At 37.4% G+C, this 21,035-nt stretch overlaps 1 protein-coding gene across 2 annotated transcripts in view; it reads left to right on the top strand.

The window, feature by feature from the left end:
• LOC107779691 (protein FORGETTER 1) overlaps positions 1–21,035 on the top strand; it is a 53,470-nt gene that overhangs the window by 20,805 nt on the left and 11,630 nt on the right. For both annotated transcript variants that reach the window (XM_075227007.1, XM_075227006.1), the window contains exons 8-17: positions 4,345–4,477; positions 11,527–11,587; positions 11,663–11,744; positions 12,407–12,535; positions 12,646–12,789; positions 13,120–13,219; positions 13,310–13,435; positions 14,361–14,434; positions 14,533–14,705; positions 14,820–14,913. In XM_075227007.1, the coding sequence (XP_075083108.1) occupies positions 4,345–4,477; positions 11,527–11,587; positions 11,663–11,744; positions 12,407–12,535; positions 12,646–12,789; positions 13,120–13,219; positions 13,310–13,435; positions 14,361–14,434; positions 14,533–14,705; positions 14,820–14,913 (1,116 nt within the window). The remainder of the gene's footprint in view (positions 1–4,344; positions 4,478–11,526; positions 11,588–11,662; positions 11,745–12,406; positions 12,536–12,645; positions 12,790–13,119; positions 13,220–13,309; positions 13,436–14,360; positions 14,435–14,532; positions 14,706–14,819; positions 14,914–21,035) is intronic.

The raw sequence follows: 21,035 nt of genomic DNA, 5'->3' as shown, positions 1-21,035 counted from the left end.
TAAAGGATCTTGCTCTGTTTGTCGCTTCTCCAGGCCCCGTTATCGTAACCAATAGGTCGACAGGACTTCAATGGAACTTCTTATGGGATGCAACAGATGGAACAAACAAGTTTCATTTAGTAAATTTGAAAGAAGTCATGTCTCCAAAGAAATGGGGAGGACTTGGAGAGAAAGATCTTAGGATTTTCAAGAAAGCTCTATTAGGGAAGCGGATTTGGTCGTTTGAATTTAAGAAGAATGCTAAGTGGAGGGGAGTGTTAGCAGAAAAATATGAAATTGTAGAAGGATGGTGGGAGGAGTACAAATATCATGATTCCGTTTGGGTGCGGTTTGTGGAGGAGCATATGAAGGGGTGGAGAGAATTTAGTGGTCTCATTTTTTTCGGGGTTGGGGACGAAAGCATGATTAGTTTTTTTGCTGGCCCTGAGAGTGTGGATAGAGTGAGTCAAAGAGAGCTTTTCCCAACTTATACGGAGTCTCGTGTCAGAAAGAGATGACAATTCAACAGATTTGTAAGTCACATGTGGGGAAGTTAATTGTTCGAGATTTAGGAGGAACATCCAACATTAGAAGATGGGTGAACTTTTTAGCCAAGTGGTGCTATATGGACAAAACTCACTGAATACTGCATCCATTGTATGGAGATGGTGAGAGAATAAGGACAACTTGTTTACCTATCAACAAAAAAGGGCGACTTGTTCACTATTAAGTCGTATTACCAGAGTTTACTAGGGAGGGAGATCTACTTTTCCACATCGTTTTATTTAGGTTTCAGGGCGCCCATGAAGGTGTGTTTCTAATTGGATAATATCTTGATAAGTAAAGATTTGATACATAGGAAAGGCAAGATGGTACTGCAGAAAATTTGAATCAGAAAAACTCGTAATCCATTTGTAAATGGAAGGAGTTGAAGAAATCTAGAAGAAATTGAGCAAAGTATCTATGTGGTATACATTCAGCATATTTCTCCGAAATACATGGCATTCTACCTATTGGTTCCTTTTTTCCTTTGTAATATCTCTGGTTTCGTCTATCAATTGTTTTTCGGTTAAAAGATTAATGAACTCAAAAAGATGGAGATAAATTCTATCTTGTAGGACCTCACCATCGACATAGACATTACATAAGCAGAGGACAAAAAAGCCCGGAGTAACGGAAATTCATTACATTTTTTTTATAAGGTAATGGAAAATTCATTACCCCAACTCTAAATCATTGTATCATCGGACTCTTAGAACTTGCATATTAATACTTGTGTGGATGATAGGGTAAAATTAATGGTTTAGATTTATAGCGTTAACATGATCCTATACTCCTTATATGTGTAGTTTGTTCCCATTTTGGTGCTAATTAAAATTATTTACATATAAGAAAACACCCCACCTTATGCAAATGAGTCTAATGAAGGAACTACATCCATTCCCATGCAAACATTTGTTTCTTATTTACTAAATAACCCCAGCCCAAACTCCATATTCTTTACAATTGCAAGATGATGTTGCTGAATGTATTCCTTTATGCGATAAGTACGTCATTAGGTGTTCAATTGCTTTAGCCACGCTAGAACATGAAGATGCATCATAATTTTGTGAGGGGACTCCTCGTTGAGATTTCTTGTTTAATATGCGTAATGGTAAGATGGATAGATTTAGCTAGCAGACATTGTGGAGAGGTATTCTTAAAGTTTTTCAAGCTATTATCGATACTTTTTATCATGGATGTGGTTAAATTTTACAAGGAATTCGGAGGTGAGATCATATGGAACCTAAATTTTTGAAAAAACTTCCACGATGGGAGGTCGAAGAGCATAACAATGTACTTAGATGTTGCGACTAGAAAATCCCTCACTCTCACGGTTAGAGATATTAGATGTGGGATGGTTTGAGGGAAGGAGTGTTCGTAGTTCATTTTATGGTAAATTGTTACTGAGGGAGGCAAGGACCTTTCCCTCTATTCCATGTGATCTCTAGAGCTATGAGAAATGTGTACTTTTTCACATGGTTGACAACATGTGGACCTATTGTCACCACAAGTAATCTAACAAATAAAGAGAAATCTTTAATTATTGGTGTTTGAGAAAAAGAAAAGTCTTATCCAGTGTTGTCAAAGCCGGTCTTAAAGCGCGCTTAAGCCCTAAAACGAGGCTCAAAACATGTTGAGCGCTTCGCTAAGCGGGCGCTTCCGTGTTGTCATCAAGGCTCTAAAATATACTTATCCTTGCCAATGAGCGTAATCCTGAAGAGGCAAACCTAAACAATTGATTGTCACTTTATTGTTAAAAAATCAATTTTTTATCCATATATTTATTGTTCATGCTTATAATTATTAGGCTTGGACTACACATACATATTTTTATTTTTTTCTCCATTTGTGCCTTTTTTTGGTTTTGTTTTGAAAAGGTAACATATCTATTATACTAATTAAATCATCAGCACAAAAATTGTGCTGGTAGCCAAGATGTACATCATGGAGAACTTAGGCAAAAACCAAAAGCGTAACATCTTTGTTCTTCTCACAAGGAGCCTAAGACTTATATGATTGAATCATGGTCATCAATATATTCTAATTTACACCAATAACTAAAAAGAAGAATACAATTCATCTTAATCTTCTGTGTAGGACTGCTTGTATCTTCAAAGCATGTTGCATTCCTCTCCTTCCATACTGTCCACCAAATAGCTGCTGGGACAATTTTCCATCTGTCTTTGTTAGAGTAATTTCCCCCCTGTATTCCAACTTTCCAGAAGTTCAAAGGTTCTTCCTGGCATTGTCCACCTAATACCCCTTAGGTTGATGAACAATTCCCACAACTGTCTGGTCACTCTACAATGTAGAAATAGATGGCTCTCTGCATCTTGTCCACATAAATAGCATCTAGAACAAATTGGCAATCCTCTTTTCCGAGTAAGTACTGCTTCTTTAGCCACCAACCAAGTAAAACATGCCACTTTGTATGGTATTTTAACTTTCCATATGTGTTTCGAAGGCCATAAACTGTTTTGAGACACTTGATTCAAATCTTTGTAGGCTGAACTTACTGTATAACTTCCACTGCTGTGCTTCTTCTATGAAAGAGTGTCTTCCCCCTCTTGCAATACTCTGCCTTGATCCAAGGTGTTATAGAATTCTGCAATTCTAGGTAGTTCTCAATCTTGAAGTAGTCTTCTGAATGTTAAGTTCCATCCCTGAATCCCCCATACATCCTTCACTGTAGCTCTTTGTTGCTGATTCAATGTAAAAATGTCAGGGAATAAAACTTTCAAGCATCCTATTCCCAGCCAGTTATCCTCCCAGAATAATATTTTTCTTCCATCCCTCGCATTAAAATTCAGTTTGGATGAAAGACTTGGTCACAAGTTCCTAATTGATCTCCATAAACTGGTTCCATAAGGATTCTTTACCTCCCTAGTCATCCAGAAGCCTTCTTTTTCATACTTCGCTTTTATCACCCTTCCCCATAGTGTTTGCTTTCCCTTGTAAACCTCCACAACCACTTCATTAATAGACATTTGTTTTGCCTTCTCAGATTTCTGATTCCCAAACCCCCTTCTTGTTTACTAATGGTCAACTTTTTCCATTTAACCAAGTGAAATCCTTTCTTCTCTTTATTTCTATGCCATAGGAAATTTCTTCTCATGACTTCCATTCTTCTTTCTACACTTGCAGGTAATGGGAATAGGGACATCATGTAGGTTGGAAGAGCGCCTAACACAGAGTTAATAAGAACTAGTCTACCTCCCAAAGAAATGTATTGTGCTTTCCATTTGGATAACTTTTTCTCACATCTTTCCAGAACTCCATTCCATATTTCTTTGGATTTGCTTTTTGCTCCCAAAGGCATCCCCAAATAGATAGTAGGAAAAGAACCAACTTTCCCTCCCAGAATGTTTGTTTGTCAGGATCTGTATGTTAGGCACCTCATTAACAGGATAAATCTGACTTTTCCTCCAATTAATATGAAGTCCATAAATAGCTTCAAAGAGGATAAGGATGATCCTAATATATTTTACTTGACTTTCCTCTGCACCACACATAATTAGAGTATCATCCGCATATTGAAGGTGAGTGCTTTTATACAGTGATGAACACTTAAACAACACATTCGTAAAAAAAAAAATACGGTAGTGGAGAAAAAAGCTTGTCATTTCTAATATGCTTGCATAATCTTTGAGTAGACTTGTTGCTATGTTGGGTTTATTTGACTCAGACAATTTTGGGTCGTTATACTTATTGCTCTTGATATCTGTAGCACATGAACAACTATTACTACCAAGAAAATTGGTTTTGCTTGTCTTGTTTTCTTGGTAAGTGACATTCACAAGCTAATTGCATTTTGTATTACAGGCTCGTCTTCCTCAAGCTCGTGTTGTTTATTGTTCAGCGACTGGTGCTTCTGAGCCTCGCAATATGGCCTACATGGTTCGCCTTGGTCTTTGGGGAGTTGGAACTGCTTTTCTCAATTTCCGTGACTTTTTAGGTCAGGCTTCTGATTGCTAAAACTAACAGTTTCTTAGCATAGTTCTTGTTTTATTTTGAATGTTGATCAGTAAACAAAAGATAATATAGCATGAAAAGTTAAACCAGCACTAAGGAAGTGCTTGTGTTCCTAGTGAAATTTTATTGATCATGAGGTTATAACTACCTGAGTCATCTCACTTTCAATGACTTTTAAAAGTAAGTTTTATCCTAATGTATTAAATGCTTATATACTAATTCATATAGCGGCCCTAGATGCAAGAGAAAAAGGTAGGAACTTGAAGATGATATATCAGTGGTTGTGTTATGCTGTGGTAGAGTATTGATTGCTTTATTTGCATCCACAATTACTCTAAGTTTACACTTGGCTGGATATGTTCCTAGTGGGAATATCATAGTTGAAACTAAGGAGCCGTTTGGCCAGGAGAATTATTCATTTTTTTCCGGAATAATTTTTCACTTCATTTCAAAATCAGTGTTTGGTTATAAAATTTCCAGATTCAACTTGGAGTTGGATTCCAACAACAACAAACTCAGTGTAATCCCACTAGTGGGGTTTAGGGAGGGTAGTGTGTACGCAGACCTTACCCCTACCTTGAGAACTTGAAGTTAGATTCCAAATTTAGAAAAGTGCTCCAAATCTGTTTTCCAACTCCATCTTCATAAATTTCAAATAAAGTGTTCTCTTCTCTCCTTTGCAAAAAGTATAACCAAACACAACTCCATTTTCAACCATAAATTCCAAATAAAGTGAAAAATATTTGGAATCTATGGCCAAACGCCTACTAAATGTTGTTGTAATTTCAGCAATTCTTTGTGGAGGAGATAAAGGAGTATCGTCTTCATTACTTGTTGAGAGAGCTATTAATCTAGTGTTTCACCAGGCTTGTGTCCATATTTTAGTATCATTTATTTTAACCATTTTTCAACTAAAATAATGGAGGTATTGGCTTCTCGCCATTCTGGTTTTGGACAAGGCATACATGGGGAGAATTTTTAGCTTTGCTTTTCCTCCATCTGAATGCATGAGGAGAAAAAGAACATAAATATAAATATGCATAATTTGATGTTCCATAGAAATAGCTAAAATCTGAATTATGTGGACTCCGCTAAAGTAGCTAAAGCCTGAATATCATGAAAACACAAGTCTGTTTAACTGGGACATAAAGACGCGCTTTGTAGTTTCCCAAAAGTACAAACATGGAACATGAGGATTAAAAAAAGGAGCACATTTTGATGACCCGCCACATCATCATGCCACTTGTGCCTATGCAGCTTCCCCTTTGCACAACCAACCTATCTTAAGGCTGGCTTAACCTTGCAAGTGTGAACTACTTGTTAAGTGCCACAAGTACGCTTTGTTTAGAATTAAGGAAGTGACAATTTGGTATCAGAGCAAAGGTCGTTCTATGAGAATGACACAGGAGAAAGAAATCAACACTGGTAACACTCAAGCCAATGTTAACCAAGATCTCGTTGCCAAGAAAGGCACTGGCACCTTCCCCAACAAGCAAGGCCCAAGTTTGGAGAGCTGAATCAGACAGGGAGAATTCACGATTATATCAAGGAGTTTACCGCCCTTATGCTTCAAATTCCCAACCTAAGTGGCGATGACTTGTTCCACTTCATGGATGGTTGCAAAACTGGGCGCATGTGAAGTTATAGTGTTGGAAAGTGGCTGGCGTTGATCAAGCTATAATGGAGGCTGAATCCTTAGTGGACTTCCGAAACAATCTACGCAAAGGCAAGGGCAAAGAGTCGGAGATGCCAAAGATGGGCAACAGAAAGAACAACCCTAAGACTCAATATGATCAAATCGAAGGTAAGAAGTCATAAGGCCGTAAGAGTTATGTCTAGAAGAAAAAGCATGTTTGTAAAAAGAGCTATATCATAAATGATGCAGGAAGAAAGTATGTATTGGATTCAACATAAAATCATTAACAACTCATTTGATATTGGCTCTAATACCATGTAAAGAAAAGAGAAAGAAGAAATTTGGGTGAATAAATTTCTTGATTGTTCCCTCACGCATGCTAGAGTCTTAATAGTGTTTACAATTTGTACAAGGAGTGGGCTATTTCCGTATTAAATAATCTCCTAATTCTTTACACTAACTAAACTTCTAGTGCATATATTCGGTCTTACAACCCTTTATCCTAAGTCCGTTACTCTCTAGAGTGCTTCTTCATAGTTCAAACTTTTGGTTTAATCTTTGTTAGTTTCGTTAATTAGCACAATATCGTATGCAAATTGCATACATCATGCGGCCTCATCCCTAAGTTGCTCGGACTCTTCACTTTCAGTGCTGCCCCCGTGTCGACACGACGTGGGTGTGGGATCCGTGTCGGATCTGGTCAACCGATTTTGGGTACTTTGACCAAAATCAACGGAGAAATTTGGGACAGATACAATGATTTTTGAAAACAAATCAAAAGTTAGGGTGATATGGAAGAAAATGGAATACCTTGTATATATAAATTTCATGTCAGTCCTTTTCCTTTTATCTCCTTCTAAAATTCTACTCTTGTTCAATATTTTCTCCTTCTCGGAATACCTTTTAAGTTTTCCACATAATGTCTCATAATTTAGACATATTTTTATAACTCTATTTTTAAATAATTGAATTATTTTTAGCCGAATCCCTGCACCCGTATCCGTACCACCGAATCTGTAAATTTAGATCATGAAGGATCTGACCTCTAGATCCGCACCCGTATCTGACACCCGCACCTGAGTCCGAGCAACTTAGCCTCATCCTATATTGCGTTACTTAGCTCATTCATAACTAGGATAAACAAGTAGTGGTTCAATCTTGATCACTAGTGTAACCCCCCGATTATGAGAAATTCCTTTGTATCATGCTACTGTTATTATACTAATGACAACTCCTTCGTACATATCCTTTATGGGATTTATATAGTTAACATGAATTTCGTTCTTCTCTAACACTCACCAAAGTACCTTTCTTGGTGCTCTAGTATTTTTTTTGGGTAAATGAAAGAATTTATTTACCAATTGTAATATTTACAGAGCATAAAAAAATCCAGCAAAGATTTGGACAGATGGCCCCAAACTTGCTTACACGTATAGTTGTTCCTTCAAAACATCTATCATCAATTAATACCTATAATGATTGTTGTTTCTTGTTCCAGCATGTCATATAATTTTCAGCTGCTGTAGCGCTGCTAGTTCCATTAAATTCTCAATTTCAATTGATTTCTACTTCAACTTGAATCCACCTTGCATCAATGACTTTACAACATGCAAAGCTTGAGTGCTCTCATAAGGTGTTGGTGTAAATTGGAAGATCTATATGTGGTGTAAATTGGAAGATCTATATGTGATTGTGTCATGCTTACAACAATTAGTTTTTTTGTGTAAATTGAAAGATCAGTATGTGGCAAAAATTGGATAATCACTCCAGGCTTAGCCTAAATTGTACATAATTTTTGCATAGCCAGCACTTACCATCTTCTTGAAATGTTAACGACCACCTTTAACCAGTGTGCCTGTATATAGACATTGCACTTTTGTTAGGTGATTTTTCAACAGATAAAATTCTCACTTCAACTAAGTAGATATGGAAGGGACCAAGTCCCTTTGCTGAAGATGCTTAATATACTACAAAATATAAACATACTCGACAAGAAACCAAATAAGAAAGCAGAGAACTATAGCACATCCAAAAAAGAAAGCAGAGACCTATTTGAGACGGAAAAAGAAATTAATGGGAAGCTAGAAAAGTGGTAAGGATTAAGGAAAGTGACTCATATTCTTTTGCTAGTATGACGAACATGCTGAATCAGAATGGGAACAATGAGTTGCTGCTAATTACCCCTGTTACAAAGAAAGAAGCATATCAAGCTCTAAAGGGTATTGATGATTTAAAGGCACTTGGTTGTGATGGGTTTAATGCACATTTCTTCAAGAAGGCTTGGGCTGTAATTGGTGATGAAACTACTGAAATTGTTACTCATTTCTTCTCAACAGGTATCCTATACAAGCCCATTAATTGCACCACTGTTACACGTATTCCCAAGGTACCAAACCCTCCAGAATGTACGACTTAAAACCTATATCATGTTGTACTACATTAGGTAAACTCGTAAGCAGGAAAGTAGAAGGAATAAGAAGAGAACTAAACCATGAAACAAATGGAGGAGGAAGCCCCACATGTTGCAGCCCAGTGTTGTCAAAAGCGAAAAGCTCTAAACTGCACTTCAGGTCTATTGGGCTTTAAGCGCAAAGCGCACTTAAAAGTGTTGGCTTTAGTAAGAAAAGGCGCAATGAACGGAAAAAACAAAAATATATATGTAATTCAAGAACAAAGTAACAAATTCATTCATAACGTTTTCCTTTACAGCTGTCACACCTATTTCCTGATCATATTTGTTGTTTAGTGCCACTTGATTCATGATATTAGTGCCTTGCCTTAGGCTGAAGTGCAACTTAAGCGAGGCGAAGCACCCTCCCTGAACTTTTCTGAGCTTCAGGGCTTAAGCACGCCTTAAATGAGCCTTTGATAACACTACATCCTGTGATGGATATTTTGTTTGATATTAGTTAGTCTTTCTTTGTACATAGGAGGGTTATCACTGACAATATCATTCTTAGTTATAAGTTGGTTAAAGGGTACGGGAGAAAGTGTATCTCCTAGTTGTATGTTAAATATAGATTTGAGGAAAGCCTATGATTCTATTGAGTGAAGCTATTTAGAGCAGGTTCTTGTGTGTCTTAATTTCCCTGAAACCTTTGTCCACTAGATTATGACTTCAGTGACCTCTGTGTCATATTCAATCCTAATTAATGGTGCACATGTTCCTCCTTTCCAAGCAAAGGAAGCTATAAGACAGGGGGACCTCTGATGCAATTTTCTTTTTGTGTTGGCTATGGAGTAATTGACCAGACCATTGAAATCCTTAAGACTGCAGCCTTATCTCAACTTCCATTCTAAATGTGCAAAGCTGCAGCTTATTCAGTTTGGATTTGCAGATGATCTATTGTTGTTCTACAGGGGTGATCTCATGTCAATTTAAATGCTCTTAAAATGTTTCAAGACCTTCTCTCAGTCTTCTGGCCTAATTGCAAATGATGATAAAAACTCTATTTACCCTTGGGAAGGGGTTAATCCAGATGATCAAATTGCTCTCATACAAGCTTTGGGGTTCACTAAGGGTGAGTTGCTTATTAGATACTTGGTGGTTCCTGTTAGAACAAAGAGGATTTCTGTACTTCAGTACCAGCCTTTGATTGACAAAATCTTGGGTAAAATCAAATCCTAGACTGCTAAATACCTATCTCATGCGAGAAGGGTCCAATTGATTAAAACTGTTCTACTCTCGGTTCAAGTATTCTGGTCCCAGGTGTTTATATTACCAAAGAAAGTGGTCCAGTTGATTGAAACAAGTTGAAGATTTTTGTGGACTGGGATATTAAGTGTCCAAGAAAGCATTAATAGCTTGGGATAAGCTATGCTGCCCAAAAACTACTGGTGGACTTAAATTTATGGATATACAGACTTGGAACAACGCTGCAATTTGTAAGCTATTTTTGAGTCTGAGTAAGAAGGACAAATTATGGGTTAGGTGGGTGCACATCTTCTATGTGAAAGGTAGCCAGGTATCAGAAGCACAAGCAAAACAGGCCTCATGGGTGGTACAAAAGAGCTTGAAGGCAAAAAAGAATCTTGTAATTAACTGGCTCCAGGGAATGTGATATGCAACAGAAGTAATTTCTATGTTAAAAAACTGAATGTGACTCTCAGAGGTGAATTCCCAAAAGTTGAGTGGAGAAAACTGGTCTGCAATAAGGAGCCCTAACGTGGAACTTTATAAAGGTTACATATAAAGACCAACTAGCACAGTGGGGGATTGTAAAAGAGTTGGTCTGTCCCTTATGTTATGTTGCCAATGAGGACATTGAGCACCTGCTCTTTGAGTGTGTATTCTCTACTATCATATGGAGGAAGATGTTACAATGGCAAGGAATTGATCGAGCAGCAATGCAATGGCAACAGGAGCTTGCATGGGCAATAAGGCATGCTAAGGGAAAGAGTATTAAGTGTTGTGATCTATAGAATGACTCTAGAAGGTTGTGTTTACCACATACGGCAAGAGAGGGATTGGAGAATCTTCAAACAGAAGATTAGGACAGCTGCAGAAATTACGAGGTTGATTATCCAAGAGGTTCATTGCGGGGAAGGAATGAAACCTAGTTTAGTTAGAAAGTTGGAAACACTTAATTTCTATCCCTAGACTACTTTCAATATAGAAGGCTTTGATGTTTTGTAGTTACTTAGTCTAAGATACAACAATTGGCTTTTTGGTGTAATTTGGAAGATCTATATGTGGTTGTGTCATGTTTACAACAATTATCTTTTTGGTGTAAATTGAAAGATCCGTATGTGGCAGAAAATTGGATAGTCTCTCCAGCTTAGCCTGCATTGTATATAAATTTTGAATAGCAACAGTTATCTTCTTGAAATGTTAATGACCACCTTTAACTAGTGAGTCGGTGTATAGACTTTGTAATTTTGTTGGGTGGTTTCTCATTTCTCACCTGTATCAATCAACAGATAAAATTCTAACTTCGACTAAGTAGGTATGGAAGGGTCCAACTCCTGTTACTGAAGATGCAAAATATACTACATAAATGTAAACATGGTCGAGAAGAAACCAAAAAAGAAAGTAGAACTATCACAACATAAGAGTGACTTCTGTGGTTAACATCTATTAAATTGACAAACTTTATATTGATTCACACATCCATTCAGTTAATTCCTTTAACTAAAACTTTTATGATCAAATATACAAAAAGCACAACCAAACTCAAATGTTAGAAAGTAAAGTGTCCAAGAAGATACGTAGTTAGTGGTCAAAACAGATATTTTTGACTTTTAAATTGTAATTAGGTGAAATAATATTGAATTGAGACTGCCTTTTATGATTTTGTTCTTAAGCCCTATTTGTATGTGTGGTGGTTTAAAATGTAGATGTCTAAACTTTTAAAGCTGATTCTGTTTTCACCTCTTTTTCTCTTTGGATATCACAGGTGCAATGGAGAAAGGTGGAGTCGGGGCACTTGAACTTGTTGCCATGGACATGAAAGCAAGGTTTCTTGTGGGCTATCTGTGTCTAAGTTATCAAGTCAGTCTATGTAAATAGTATCTAACCTCTTGACGTCTTAGGGGTATGTATGTGTGTCGTACACTTAGCTACAAAGGTGCAGAGTTTGAAGTTGTTGAAGTACCTTTAGAGGCCAAGATGCAGGTATGGTGTGTGCTTTTCTTTTCTTTTGTTTTTTCGGGGGGGGGGGGGGATGATTGGTAAGATGTGGTTTCTTGCTCACACTAGTTCAGAATGAAATCACACTGGTGCTACAAGGTGTGAGAAATTGAATCCCTGTCTTCCTACCTATTGCAGAGGCAGAATAGCGTCAGAACTAGCTGCATTAGAGCTTTGTATTCCTTTTATTGGAGCATGCCCCCTGCCATAGTTACTTTATTCGATGTGGCTTGATTCTGAAGTCATTTACTGCTTTGTATTGCTTAATAGGATAATTTTGGAGGGTCTTTATGGATCCTTGAAAGAGAAAAGCAACAATGTACTTGATCTTCACTATGCAGTCTCTTCTTTTTCTTGATGTGTCAGCTAGATATGCATTTGGTTTTTGATACTTCATTTATTTGTTCTATGTTTTAAATGGGAAATATGTTTTTTCTTCTTTAGCTTATTCAGGGGCTGGGAGATATGAAGAATTTGAATTGCCAAATATTCTGCCATTTTCTTCATGAATTGTGATTGTAATTTGTTGTTTTAAGCTTCAGTGTTTCTTGATTTCGCGAATGTTTTAAAGGAGCATGTGCTGCTTTTCTGGTGCATATCCCCGAGCATAATGAAAATCTTCCTTTATGTTTATGTTATGTTCTCAGGACATGTATAAAAAGGCAGCTGAGTTCTGGGCCGAGCTTAGAGTGGAATTGCTGTCAGCTGGTGCATTTCTCAGTGATGATAAGCCCTCTTCTAATCAGCTCTGGAGACTTTACTGGGCTAATCATCAGGTTTAGATCTCCTTTTTTATGACTCAGAAGCTACTTTATGAAAACAATGTCTTTTACGTTGTAAGAGATATATGTCTCAGTTACCTCCTTTTTCCTGTTCTCAAATGTAGCGCTTCTTTAGACACATGTGTATGTCCGCTAAGGTATCTGCAGTAGTTAGAATCGCAAAGGAAGCACTAGCAGAAAGTAAATGTGTAGTCGTAGGACTTCAGAGCACTGGAGAAGCAAGAACAGAGGAAGCTGTTTCAAAATATGTAAGTTACATGGCTTGCGTCATGTTTCTTCTCTCTGTATTTACATGTATTTACATTTTTGTAAACACTTTTTTATTCAGGTTCGGAGAATAAGCCAAGTCACATAGTTTTGAAATTGTAATTGATACAGCTATACTGTAGATTGTCAAGTCACATAGTTTTGAGATTGTAATTGATACAGCTATGCTGTAGATTGTATGCTTTTAGTACCTCCTTGGTACTTATTTAATGAAATTTAACTTACCTTTTGAGGAAAAAAAAGATGAGCAAGTCAGATATGAAAATTGTGTTCTTTAACCTATCTTCTTCTGTTTCTTGAAATCTTGATAGGGTCTTGAACTTGATGATTTTGTTTCTGGACCTCGTGAGTTGTTACTTAAATTTGTAGAAGAGAATTATCCGTTGCCTGAAAAACCTGAACCACTTCCTGGTATGTGCTTGGTTTCTGTAATGGCTTTGTGTATCTTCCTCGGTTCGTCTAATGCCCACAATATTGCTTATCTTTCTAATTTTTGCATAGAGGAAAGTGTCAAAGAGCTTCAACGAAAGAGACACTCTGCAGCACCTGGTGTATCATTTAGAGGGAGAGTGAGAAAAGCTGCTAAATGGCAAACGAATGATCAAAGGAGTGATGAAGAATCAGATAGTAAATCCCTAATCCCTGAATTCTGTTTTTACCTCTTTATTTGTTAATTATGCTTCTCTCTTCCATTTGGGTATTTTGCTTTTTGAGGTAAGGCAACAGTGGTTTCCTATCATGTTTTGCAGTTCCGCTGTTAATTAAAATCCAACTTTTTTCTTGCAAATAAGGAAATTCTAGGAAATAACTTCCTTCCACGTCCAAAATTGATGCTTTCAATATTCTCTTGTTATATATATGCTCAAACCTCCGGTATACAGTATTGATTCTAGGGGAGTTATCATACATCTTATTTTATTTTTTATAGTTGTTTGTATACATGCAGCTATGCGTAGTATGCTACTCCCTCCGTCCCAATTTATGTGACAGTGTTCGGATTTCGTGAGCCAAACCAAGTTTTTTTTTTTTACCGCGATTTTTTCATATGCATTTTAAATATTTTGAATTGTTAATTATTGTGACTTATAGTTACTTTTTATGTAGTTTCCAAATGTGTAAATTTTATTTTCAAAAGCTTAAAGATTCTAAGTCACCGTCAAAATTAAGTAGTTTGATTCTCCAAATACAAACAATGCCACATAAATTGGAGAGAGGGAGTATAAGCTCTGGGATTCAGTGTTCATCTTTCAAAAAGGTCAAAACCTCTAGATCTTCTTGAAACCCTCTGGTTATAGATGGTATATTGTTACTAGAAGTAGATTGGACTTTACACAACAATTTTGTAATCACAGGATTTATTGCTAGTGAAGGTTCCATGGACATGACTATTTCTTCGCTCTTTAACCGTTAAGGTGTTTAAGTTGGATTATCTATTGAAGTTGTCCCGAACTCTCTTAGCATTGTTGTAATTTGCGGAGTAAAATACATGATGTTTCATATAATTTGCTCTAGGCACTTTTCTCGCTGCTGAATCTTTTTTTATTAAATACAGCTGATTCCGAATATGAATCTACCGAGTCCGATGACGATGAATTTCAGATCTGTGATATTTGTAATTCGGAGGAGGTACTAGTCCCTGAATCTTGGATCTTCTATTTCCCTTGGCGTGTTATTTGGTTCTTTTGGATTGATCTTCTTACTGCTATCGGTGGTCATCCACGTAGGAGAGGAAAAAATTGCTCCAGTGTTCCTGTTGTAGCCAACTTGTACATCCGACATGTTTAATTCCACCTGTTACAGAGTCAGTTTCTGCGGATTGGTGTTGCCATTCTTGCAAGGAAAAGACAGATGAATATATCCAAGCAAGACATGCCTATGTTGCTGAACTTTTGAAAAGGTGGAACATGTGAAAATGTGCTACTCTGATTATATTCACTTTTTGGCTTCATCGTAGATCATCGCAGTCTGTGTTTGAGGAAGGTCTAACACTAACCACCTATATGATGTTAAGGTATGAAGGGGCTGTTGAAAGAAGGTCCAAAATTTTGGATATAATTCGTTCTTTGGATCTTCCAAATAATCCGTTGGATGATATTATTGATCAGGTTCTTCCCTATTCTTCTTTATACGAGTTTGGTAATCCCTCTATGTGTTGGGTTTGGGTGCTTAGTGTACTCTTATTTTGAAATGGTAAGTGTTATTAAAACAGAATAGCACAAGGATTTGTGCCTGGTTACATCCCCAAAAAACCAACAAGGAAACCCTGACAATCTGTGTAAAGTTTTTATACATTGTGATCATGCCCAACTATCTAGCGGTCGTCGCAAATATAATTCGGGTTAAGAATCTGGAGTTGAATCCCCCCGGGAATTAACTTATCAATCACAAGAATTCAAGCAAATCAATGCTCCAAAATATTCAAATAATGATTTTTGTTTGGTTAAACTAACTAATGCAAATAATGAAAATGCAGTAAATTATTAACTAAAGCAAAGAGTTGTAGACAAGATTAAAGAGGCCTAAAGTTATGATTTACCCAATTGTCAGAATCCTTCTTGCCACGTTACCTATAATTTTGCCAATTTATACTGATCGTGCGCACTATACTTACTGTGATTCTCTCTCGAGCAATCACAATAACTTACTAGAAATATTCTCTCGAACTACTCTTGCTTGCAAATTCTCACCGCTCACTCTGACTACGTCAAAACTTCTTTATCTCTAATCCTGCTTTAAAACCTACCGTATTGATTTCTTATATACCTAGGGAGTTATATTGTTCAACAATTATACATTCTTTCTCCAGCAACAACAACAACATACCCAGTATTATCCCACATTGTGGGGTCTGGGGAGGGTAGTGTGTACGCAAACCTTACCCCTACCTTGTAAGGATAGAGAGGTTGTTTCTAATAGACCCTCGGCTCAAGAAAGGATAAGCACCACATTAATGAAAATATAGACAAGAAGGGATAGCACCAAAAAACCATATAAAATCAGAATGAAAACAACAAGATCGTAAGATGACCAACAATGAAAGAAAACAGTTAGTCATAAAAACTTACTACAAACAGAATGCGAGAATGCGTGCCAATACTACCGGTATGAACAATCTAGACCATTTACTATACTACCCTAATTCTCGACCTTCACACCTTCCTATCAAGGTCATGTCCTCGGTGAGCTGAAGTTGCGCCATGTCTTGCCTAATCACCTCTCCCCACTTCTTCTTCGGCCTACCTCTACCTTTCCGTAGGCCCTCTAATGTCAATTTCTCACACATCCTCACCGGAGCATCTGTGCTCCTCCTCCTCACATGTCCTAACCACCTGAGCCTCGCTTCCCGCATCTTGTCCTCAATAGGGGCCACACCCACCTTGTCGCGAATAACCTCATTCCTAATCCTATCTAACCTGGTGTGCCCGCATATCCATCTCAATATCCTCATCTTTGCTACCTTCATCTTTTGGACATGGGCGATCTTGACTGGCCAACACTCAGCCCCATACAACATAGTCTGTATGACCACCACTCTGTAGAACTTACCTTTAAATGTCGATGATACCTTTTTGTCACACAAAACACCGGAAGCGAGTCTACATTTCATCCATCCCGCCCAAATACGATGTGTGACATCTTCATCAATCTCCCCACCCCCCTGTATAATGGACCCAAGGTATTTAAAACTTCCTCTCCTGGGGATGAATTGCGAGTCCAGCCTCACCTCCCCTTCCTCACCACTGAATTTACACTCTTGAAACCTTTAGACTCCAGGGTCTGCCTCCATAACTCGAACCTCGCATTCACACCGCTTCGCGTCTCGTCAATCAATACAATATCATCTGCAAATAGCATGCACCACGACAACTCCCCTTGGATGTGGTGCGTCAGTACGTCCTTCGCCAAGGCAAACAAAAAAGGGCCCCTGATGCAACCCCATCATGACCGGGAAATGGTCCGAGTCCCCTCCCACCGTTCTCATTCGGGTCTTTGCTCCATCATACATATCCTTAATCACTCTAATGTAGGCAACATGTACACCTCTAGCCTCCAAACATATCCACAAAATCTCCCTCGGGACTTTATCGTACGCCTTTTGTAAGTCGATGAACACCATATGTAAGTCCTTCCTCTCCCTATACTGCTCCATCAATCTCATAACAAGGTGAATGACATTCTTTCTCAAGCAATATATAATAATTAGGCACAGTCAATCAAGGGCCAGTCAATTAGCTAAAATACACATGTACTTGAACAAGTAGAGAAATATAAATGCCCAATTATATTAAAACCCAACAAGAATTTATCCTTCAAAAGGTTCCATCAAGTCCTAGATAAAAACTGTTTCCGAATCTTCCGCCGTGCTCCTTGCGTGTTCTTGCCTTCAAAGATGTTGTGTAACCCTTTAAAAACGACTTAAAATATTAATTATACGTCATAGGGTTTGCATGGGGCGGCCTTCACTTTTCCAGTTGCGGACAGAAGAACTGGGTGGCAGGCCTAGGGCTCGCGCGACCTGTTGGCATGCTCCCAGTTCTTTCTTTTTCTTTTTTTATTTCTTGCGCAGGGGCTAGTGCCAATTGCTACACTTCACTGGTTTTGCTTCATGCCAAAGGCCTTGGCGTGCCTAAGGCTCGCGCGAGGCGAGATCTTTGGCACACTCTCAGCTCTTGCTTCTTCTCTTCTTGCTCCAAATCGTCCTATTTTGAACACCTTTCGTCCAAACCCGTTCCTACACACAAGAAACACGTAATGAGCATATTTCATGTGGATAAGCATATGATCTCCCGCAACTCGCATACAAAATGATATGAGAACATACTCAAAACTATGCATTTTTTGGTCATTTATCACACTGTTACAGGATTTCAGTATCATTTACAAAATCCATTTTACACCAACAGGAGGCCAAAAAAATACAGTCATATTTTATCTTTCTGTGCTGGCTTGTCTATCAAAATTTCTTCTATTTCTTTCCCTCCGGAGACACCACCATATACATGCTGGTATTGTAATCCATGTGGTTTTTTCTGCTCCAGCACATTGGGTGCTCAGTGTACTCTTTGTTAATGGGTTGTTTAAAGTTAAAAATAGTAGACAGAGGTGCTCTTTATGGTGTCATGTTTTTAGGTATTTGCAGTTTAATTTTGGATATCGGTACTTTTATCAGTCTTTCAACTCCTCCATCAGAAAAAATTGTATTTCAACTCTTAGATGACTTTAATCTTTGATTAAAATTGTCAATTCTATCTTCTTTGGCAAAAGAAAGTGTGAGTGAAGTGTATGTTAGTCTTTTGACATGATGAACTTTAGGTGCTTAAAGTCTGAAATGACCTTGTGGTTGTAGCTTATGTCAAAGAGGGTTAAATTAACGAGAAGATATTAGTTCAGAGGTTAAAAACTACGGTATCTGAAAGCAAATGTTTAAAATTACGTAACTCTACACAAATGAAAATACCCATAAATACACATCCTTAGACTATGATGTTCCTAAGTTTAGTACATAAACCATTAGCCAAAGGGCACTTGTCGTTTTGTTAAGAAAGGTGTATCTGCTTCTTTTACATGCATATTGATTTACTGTACTTTTTAAAACTTCAACAGTTCTAGGAAATTTGATTGATCATGACCATATGACAGAGGCAGCTTCTGAATTCTCTAGAAGAGTTGTATATTTGATAGCGAAAGAAAAACAATTAAGTCATTTTGCCAAACTTCAAGACTGCATGAAAATTGTTATCTCCATCGCAGGTTTAAATTTGTCTTAAATAGCTTGATTAGGTAATGTTTTGATGATCGTTTTCAGGACAAATGATTTTGCATTTATAGCAGTAAAGCAAAACAGTGAATTTCTTCAAACATACAACATACGCCTCCAGGAATAAGGAAATGCTTCACTTTATGAGAAGTGCAGCAAAAGTGTAGAAATTACCTAACAGACTATTATAATTTTACTACAAAGACGGTTACTAAGTAGCATATTATATGTACTAAATACTCATCCGATATATCTCTTAACAGATGTTAAGTAGGTGATCTAACTATAGCAAGATAATTCCTAAATAATTTTGTGTTGGAGTTTAAGTTCTGGAGGTCTTGAAAAAGAACTTTAATTTTGGTTATTAATTTTATATGTACGTATCTGTATATACATATGTGCAAAAAAGAAAATTTTTATATATATATATATATATATATATATATATATATATATATATAGAGAGAGAGAGAGAGAGAGAGAGAGAGAGAGAGAGAGAGAGAGAGAGAGAGACCTATTCTTGCTCCTCACTTAAATCAATCTATACCTTAAATAGCTCAATATTATCATTTGATGGGATAAAGCACTTTACAAACTTTTTCATTTGTTCTGGTATGACTCAAAATGGAAAGCACCTCAGTATATTTGAAAGGATTTCTCAAATTAATTTTTGAAATGTAACTGCCAATTCAATTGGTAAATACTCTTTCAGCAATATTTAATGGTAGACCGATCATTTCAAAAGTGAGTTGAAAAGAAAAGGTCACTATACAAATTACAATTCTCAACAAAAAGCATTGTCAAGATTATATTGGTAAAATTTCAAGTGTCATGTTAAGTTGATTTTAGTTATTGCGCAAGCTTTCATGTCTCTACTTTAGTCGAATATAAGGATGGTGAGTTATTGAATGCCATTGGAAACATATTTCATGCGAGGTGGACGCCCTAATTGCTCGGGCATAGTGCCCAGGCACTTTCCTCACAAACAAGATTTTCGCCCTTCACTCCCTAATTTCCCAAGTTTCCGACTCCTTTATTTGTAATCCCTCTATTCCACTTTACGTGACGTAGTTACCATTTGGAGAGTCAAATAAGGGTTTTTTAACCATTTTTTTGCAAATACTTTCGAATATTTTAAATTGCTAACTATTGTGACTTATAATACTTTTTACGTAGTTTCTAAAAAATTATAAATTCTATGTTCGAAATTTCGAATTCACACTGAAAATCAAACAGCTTGATTCTCGTACTCCGGACTACGTCACATAAAGTGGAACATGGGGAGCATAAGTTAATCTAAAGACCTGGCGATAACAGGGCCCAAGAAAGCTCAAAGCTAGTGAATACTATATAGAGAAATTGACCTTGGGCCTAACTCAACCTCAAAAGCTAGCTCATGAGGAGAGGCAAGTACCACATAAGGAGACCCCAACTCATTTCCTCAACCAATGTGAACTTAATAAATATGGAGTATAAAATAGAGGGATCTTATTTACGAGCATTAGCAGAGTACAACCACTCTGGCAGAAGTTGGTGAATTTGGATGAGAATCAAAGCACAAGAATTTTATAGGACCTACGAGACAAAGGTAGCAACATGTGATGAAAATGAAGAGGTGAATCAAATGGTGGCCAATGAAGAGAACATCGCTAGTGTAGAAAGTAGTAGCGGCAGATGTCTATAAGGAAATAAGTAATGTAATCAGGAAGGGCTTTGGAAGGGATTCTTGAGAAGTGGAAGTTGTGGTCATCTATGTTGCTTGGATCGTCCATTTACCGTCAGCAACCGGTGTCTTACAGAACACGAAACCGCGCGGGTGTGTGATTCGTGTTGGATCTGGTTAACTCGAGGGTGCATTGACTCATAAGAGGCAAGACAAAGGAAGAAAGCACCGCCAAGTCTAGAGGAGATCAGCCGCCGTCGTTGCCATCCCCACCGTCACACCGTTGCCATCTTGCAACTTCTAGGCAGATGCTGGTGTTCAAATTTAGGGTTTGTTTTGTTTCGTGGGTTCGCTTCGTAGGTTTCTTTTAATAATAAGTTGGTGCAGGTTGGGTTTCTAAGCAGTGGCGGAGTCAGAATTTTCATTAGGGGCGGTCAAAATATAAAGAAATAAACTCACCAAGAATTTTCTTCTCTTCTTCTTCTTCTTCTTCTTCTTCTTCTTCTTTTGCCTCTGTTTTTGATCAAGCAGCGGCCAACAGAACAAAGTCTGCTTTTGCTATGTTTTTTTTTCCTTTTTCTTCTTCGTCTTTTTTTCTTTTGCTCTGTTTTTTATCGAGCAACATCCTGTTTTTGCTCTGTTCTGACTTCTGTCTTTCTTTTTGTTCTTCAGTTCTTCTTCTCTTCTTCTTTCTTTTTTTGCTCTGTTTTTTGTTTTTCAATTTCTTCAAAGCTTCACTTTGGGAAGAGGCAGAGATCTTTATTTCAAACCTGAAGAAGAATAGATGTTGCTTGTTTTAGTTTATG

This window comes from Nicotiana tabacum, chromosome 12 (genome assembly GCF_000715075.1).
Source record: "Nicotiana tabacum cultivar K326 chromosome 12, ASM71507v2, whole genome shotgun sequence".
NCBI lineage: Eukaryota > Viridiplantae > Streptophyta > Magnoliopsida > Solanales > Solanaceae > Nicotiana > Nicotiana tabacum.
Note: the sequence above shows the minus strand (reverse complement) of the source record. Positions and strands in the feature narration are given on the sequence as shown.